The sequence below is a fragment of the Marmota marmota genome, unplaced genomic scaffold (genome assembly GCF_001458135.2).
Source record: "Marmota marmota marmota unplaced genomic scaffold, marMar, whole genome shotgun sequence".
NCBI lineage: Eukaryota > Metazoa > Chordata > Mammalia > Rodentia > Sciuridae > Marmota > Marmota marmota.
Genome location: NW_026000130.1, coordinates 3,062,094 through 3,068,470, shown reverse-complemented (window position 1 = coordinate 3,068,470; position 6,377 = coordinate 3,062,094). Strand labels below are relative to the sequence as shown.

The 6,377-nt window shown below is 56.5% G+C and overlaps 1 protein-coding gene across 1 annotated transcript in view; it reads left to right on the top strand.

The window, feature by feature from the left end:
• The first annotated feature begins 26 nt into the window (after nt 1-26).
• Asphd2 (aspartate beta-hydroxylase domain containing 2) overlaps nt 27-6,377 on the top strand; it is an 11,703-nt gene continuing 5,352 nt past the window's right edge. Inside the window, exon 1 of the mRNA XM_015500183.2 lies at nt 27-4,188. Coding sequence (XP_015355669.1) covers nt 3,306-4,188 — 883 coding nt within the window. The 5' untranslated portion in view covers nt 27-3,305. The remainder of the gene's footprint in view (nt 4,189-6,377) is intronic.

The window sequence follows — 6,377 nt, the reverse complement described above, 5'->3', positions numbered from 1 at the left end:
CGCCCGGTCGCAGTCCCCTCCCCCATCTCCCTCCTCCCCCGGGAACCCCGGCTCCTCGCCTCCTCTCCGCCTCTCCCAGCCCTCAGCATCACCCGCTTCCCACATTCCCCGTGGTGACCCACCTCCCCTGTCCCATTAGCTGTCAGGCGCCATAAACCTCCTGCCCTCATCGCAGCCGATCGCCCACTTTTCCTGGCAATACTAACCTTCCCCGTCCCATCCCCCTCACCCCTGACTTCCTGGTGGTCACCATCTGCGTTAACTCATCCTGTGCCTGTCCCTCTTTCCCACTCTCCAGGCCAGTGGGTGCTGAGAACGCTGGCCCGGAGAGTGCGGGAGGGAAGAGCCCCAAGGGGAGAGCTGGCCCCAGCGCAGCAGTCTGGCTCCGGAGTGGAGTGGCGAGGGTTGCATGCATCACACTCCTGGCCCAGCGCTGGGCTGCTCCTTTCTGGGTGTCCAGGGTGGCCTGGTCCTGAGGTGACCAGAAGCTCTTGAACACTGGGCAGCCCCTTGAACTGGCCATTTAAACTGGGGTAGCTGGGTCAGGCAGGGTCTGCAGGCGTTCATCCTGTCAGAAGTTACATTTGATTGGGCTTGAATTTGAACCCTATTCCCCAGAGCCAACTGACATTTAAGGTCTGAGTTTGCATGTTATTAAAGTGTGGAGCCCTGAGATGTTTCCATCCGTGGTGGAGACAGAAATGAAACATGCAAATGAACAGATGTGGGTAGAAGGCTGGAAGTTACTGTTGTCCCTGAGAGCAGGAGCTGTGTGCTCCTGTGGCGGTGGTGGCTGTCGCTGGGGGGGTTGAAGGTTTGGAGCAATTCATAAGAAACGACCACGTTTGAGGGTTTCTTTTAGTGTCACGGATAGGCTGTGGGCTTGTACATCCACCTCTGGTCGCCAGACTATTTTGGCTAAAAGTGATTGGCAGGTATAGAAAGTCCAAACTTCAGCTGTCAGGTTCATGGCCTCCTGAGGAGGGTCTGAAGCTGGGATTCAGGGCCTCAGGTCTTCACAGCTGTTGGGTGGCTGCTGCTTGGAGAGGGAGCATGGCTGACAGATGAGGCTTCCCGGAGGAGGGGGGGGGGAGCAGCTGGGTGGCCAGTGGCGAGGTCCCTCATCATCTGCCCAGTTCTCTGTGTCTGCATTTTGTGGACTTAAACTTGAGTGATTCGCAGGGCTGCTGGGAACTAACACTTAACAGGTGTGTTAAATTATCGCCATCTCACTCTTAGAGCATCCAGGAAGACACTGCTCCTGAGAGACAGAGTTTGAGAATTCCAATTAGGATATCAGCACAGTGGTTGGGGGAATCCTTTCCCTAAAAGCACTACTTCTCGCCCTCCTGACAGCTTCACGCTGAATTTCAGGAATCCCGGGGTTCTGCCTGGGATGGCTGGAAACAAGACACCTTTCCTTAATCTGGGTTGAGAGGAAGGAGCTGCTGGTCTAGGAGAAGACAAGAGGGATGAGTCTCCAATAGTGGGACCCAGCCCTTCCCTGTTCTGCATCCGAGGAGCAATTGGGACCATGTTGGGGGGAGGGTAGCTTCCAACCTCCCCACACTGGTATTTTTCCTAGAAACATAAAAAAATTCCCATGAATATTCAGAGTGTGTTTTTGACTTACTAAACATCATAGTCAAGTGATTCTTTATTCAACCAAAACTGGGAAGAAGCCAGTAGGCAGTTAATGAGCACCTAAGGTTTCCCTTAGCAAGCCTGGGGACAGAAAAATCACTTGCGATTTGGGTCTGAAGAGCGCCGGGGGTTCACATTGAGCTGTTGGGATCCAGTGGAGTCCACCTTTCACCACCCTCCTCTGGTTGGCTGGCCAGCCCTAGGGGGTGCCGCCCCTCCTGGCAGTCACCAGCACTTATTGGGTGTTCCCAGCGACACAGTCATAAGTACTTTGTGTGCACCTTCAGCCGGAGAGAGGAATGTGAGCCCCATTTGTTGGTTACAGAAGCTGAGACTTGGCGAGGGCCGTGACCTGCCTGGGGTTGGCATCGACACTTGACCCTGCCCGTCTCCGGTTTGGGCTCATAACTTCTCTGCTGAGCAGCAAAAGTTTTCCAGGCCAAGTGTGTCCCCAGGGAAAGGGGAGGGTCCCATCTCCCCATTTGTTCAGCTGTCTTCCTATATTCCCAGGAGAGAAGGGGAAAACACTAAGTGATGTCCCCAGGTGAGGAGAGGTAGAGGCTTGTTGAGGAACAGACCGCTGCTGTTACCAGAAAGGGATTCGCAGACACGCAGCCCAGGTCTGAGAGGGTCGCGCCGCTGGGCACCGGGGCCGTGATCCTGCCCTTGGGTTTCTGGATAACCGTGGTGTTGGCCACTGGCCCAACCGTAGGCAGGATGAGTGGCAAACCACAGCTTCCTGTTTGGGAAAGTGCAGGAAACTGAGTCACAGGCCTGGAGGGCTCCTACTTCCACGCCACCCCATTGCTCACTGACCATGTAGGTGAGCTCGAGCCTTGTCTCCAAGCTGGAAAGCAGAAGAAGCCCCGTGTCGGCCTCAGGTGTGACCCCGGGGCACCCACTTCCTTTCCCAAGTCGGTATTAGCCGAACCCTGGACTGAGGGCAGCCAGATTCAGTAAGAATGGTGATGTGCTTGGGAAGAGAAAGGCTAACCACTCAGACAGACCCTTTGTCATTGAGGAGGTACTTTTGAAACCAGCTTCCTTTTCCCTTAAAGGCAGTAATGAAAGGGGAATAAAAGAAGTAAGATGGACACACGTAGGCTTAGAAGGCACATGGAGTTTGTATCCAGGCTCTGGCTGTGTGACTTGGGTGAGCTCTTTGATCTCTCTGGGCCTCAGTTTTCTCATCTCTAAAATGGGGACAGTAGCACCTCCTAGGGTGTCACAGAGTTACCAAGCCATCCCTGATGGATGTAGAGGAGCAACGGCTGGTCTTTTGGGAAATGGGGGGTGCAGGTAAAATGAGGGTAGGGTATACAAGACTGCCAAGTGTCCCCTACCATCAGGGGCCTTACAAAATGACCCAGAGCTTTACACTTGAAGAGTCTTTAATGTTTAACATTTATGCTGTGTTCTCTTTCTTTCATTCCAGGTTTGGATTTTAGAAAAAAAGTCTTCTGGCAGAGACCTGGAGCTTGCTAGTGTGATGTAGACCACCTCCTGCCACCCTGCTGCAGTGACTTTCGCTGGGAGTGGAGTGGCAGGTCCAGCTGGCCAGCCTCAGCATTCATCGATGTCACCCGTGGCAGGCTGCGAGGAACAGTGGTGGCCATGCCCTCCTCGGCCCCAGCGGCTCCTTCTCCCCCACGCTAATCTGCATGGTGTGGGTGCCCCTGGGACCCCAGAGGACTGAACGTCTGATCTGGCTTCACACCCCCAGTAACAAGTCCCCCAAGATGTCGCTCGAGTGGCTGGTAGCCTGGGGCTGGTCACTGGACGGCCTCAGGGACTGCGTGGCCACCGGCATCCAATCGGTGCGGGACTGCGACAGCACGGCCGTGGTCACCGTGGCCTGCCTGCTGGTCCTGTTCGTGTGGTACTGTTACCACGTGGGCAGGGAGCAGCCGCGGCCCTACGTGTCGGTGAACGCGCTCATGCAGGGCGCCGAGGCGCACGGGCTGCAGAATGGCTTCGCCTACTGCCAGGCGCCCGAGTGCGTGCGCTGCACCCACGAGGGCCTCAACCAGAAGCTCTACCACAACCTGCAGGAGTACGCCAAGCGCTACTCGTGGTCCGGCATGGGCCGCATCCACAAGGGCATCCGTGAGCAGGGCCGCTACCTCAGCAGCCGGCCCTCCATCCAGAAGCCCGAGGTCTTCTTCCTGCCCGACCTGCCCACCTCGCCCTACTTCTCCCGGGACGCGCAGAAGCACGACGTGGAGCTGCTCGAGCGGAACTTCCAGACCGTCCTGTGCGAGTTCGAGGCCCTCTACAAGGCCTTCTCGAACTGCAGCCTCCCGCAGGGCTGGAAGCTCAACAGCACCCCCAGCGGGGAGTGGCTCACCTTTTACTTGGTCAATCAGGGGGTTTGCGTCCCCAGGAACTGCAGGAAGTGCCCACGGACGTACCGCTTGCTCGGAAGCCTTCGGACCTGTATTGGGAACAATGTTTTTGGAAATGCGTGCATCTCCGTGCTGAGCCCCGGGACTGTGATCACGGAGCACTACGGACCCACGAACATCCGCATCCGGTGCCACTTAGGTAGGTGGCGGGGACAGGGGTCCGCGGCGTGCACGCGTGTAGTACCGCGCCTCTGCCGTCGGAGAAAGGAAACACCGTGAGAGCTCGGAGAGCCAGACGTTGTGTTTGGTTCGCGGTGCTTTTACCGGAGGTGGATGATCTTGTGTTAGTAGTTGGGACAGCACCAGCTGAGTCCTGGAAGGAATTTGACGTCACTGTGAACCTAGGGTTTTGTTTTTGGTTTTTTTGGGGGGAGGGGGCGGTAGGGAGGATTGAGCCTAGAGGTGCTTAACCACTGAGCCGCATCCCCACCCCTTTTTAATTTTTGAGACAGGGTCTCTAAGTTGCTTAGGGCCTTGCTAGTTGCTAAGGCTGGTTTTGAAATTGTGATCCTCCTGTCTCAGCCTCCCATGTGGCTGGGATTACAGGTGTGTAAAGCTGCACCGGGTCTAGTATAAACCTAATTATTATTATTATTTATGGTTCTGGAAGTGGACTCAGGGCCTCAGATATGCTTAACACACACTCTAACATGTGCCCTAAGCCAATGTCTGAGGGGCGCTCTGGCCAGAACTTTTTGCAGTGAAGAAGACGTTCTCCGTCTTCATTGTCCAATACTAGGTCCTAACCACCTTCGCCCCAAGTGCTTGAACACGGCTGGAGTAACCGAAAGGTTCAATTTTTAATTTTTTTTGGTTTTGAGGTTCTGGGAACTGAACCAAGGGTGCTCTACCGCCAAGCCACACCCTCATCCCTTTTCATTTTTTATTTTGAGTCAGGGTCTTGCTAAGTTGCTGAGGCTGACCTTGAACCTGTGATCCTCCTGCCCCAGCCCCCCCCCCCCGGGTGGCTGGGATTGCAGGTGTGCATCACCATGCCTGGCTTGATTTCAGTTTTAATGGCCACATTTGGCCAGTGGCTACTGTCTCAGCCAACATAGCTCTAGAGCCAAAAGCTGTCATAAAGACCCTTGAGGTTCCTAGTGGCTTTAAGAACCTGTGAAAGGTACGTTGGTGCTTCCTGATCATCAAGGAGGATGTGAGGCCTGGTGGAGAGTCCTGGGAGGTGGAAGTGTGTGTGTTCAGCAGTGGGGCAGGGTCTGGGGCAGGCCACCTGCACTGCGGCCGTCCCATGAGCTGGCTGCATATTGCACCTCTCTGAGCCTCGGCTTCCTCAGGTAGAAAATGGAGGTCAAATGACGGTTCTCTGCAGAGCCAGCCTGACGCCCGGCCAGGGATGTGTATCACAGAGCCTCTGCCATCAAGGCAGGCCTAACCACAGCTTGGTGAGCGGGGGTCTCAGTCCCCAGGATGCCATGTTCCCGGTGGACTGTGACAGAGGCTGGCTCTGGGGCCATGGATCAGTCGCTAGCCTCCCAGGCTGGAGCGAGCCGAGATGGACAGCAGTAGCTTTAGGAAGGGACCACATGGCTTGGGCTTCAGAGGGGACAAGGAAAAGCGGAGTGGGGTTTCCTGAGTGTGCTCTGCAGGGGACCACGCTGGAGCTGCCTTGGGGAACCCCCTGCAGCAGCCCTACTTCCCCACCCTTGGGTGGGCACTCACTCTAGAAGACGCTGCTCCTAAACTCGAGAGAAGAAAGGTCTAGACAGAGCCCTGGACGTGGTGGGGATTTCAAGAGCCAGGGCCGGGGAGGGGAGCTCCTGAGCCATTCTCAAGTCACGGTCAGCTGTGAGACTGGGTCTTCTTGGGCCCCAGAATCCCCCCTGCAAAATGGAGAAGTTGGACTTACCTCCCAGGATGGCCGAGAGGATTGAAGGAGTGACATCCTGCTTGGTCACTGGGACGGTGCCTGGCACATGTGGCTAAATGCTAGGTGGTAGCCGTCATGGTCAACCTGGCGTTGGAGGGTGTGAGAAGTGACCCGCAAGACGTGGTCACTGCCCTTGGGACATGGCGGATGAATGGCTTAGGGAACAAGCAGATATGAACCCAGGCCTGGCCCCCTTCCCGGTGCCCTTGGGCAGGCCCGGGGCTGAGCCTGTTGGCCCTCTGTGCTGGGCGGAGCCGCCTCCCTGCAGGGCTACCCTAGAGCAGCGGGCACACACTTTGGCAGGAGGGGCCAGGCAGGTCATCTGTGTGGCATGACGCTAAGCCAAGGGACGACGTGGCCAGTGAACCACTGGGCAGGGCTCCAGGCGCTCCGAGCTGAGCTGGCGCTGCAGACAGGCTCTGGGCAGGCGCGGGGTGGGG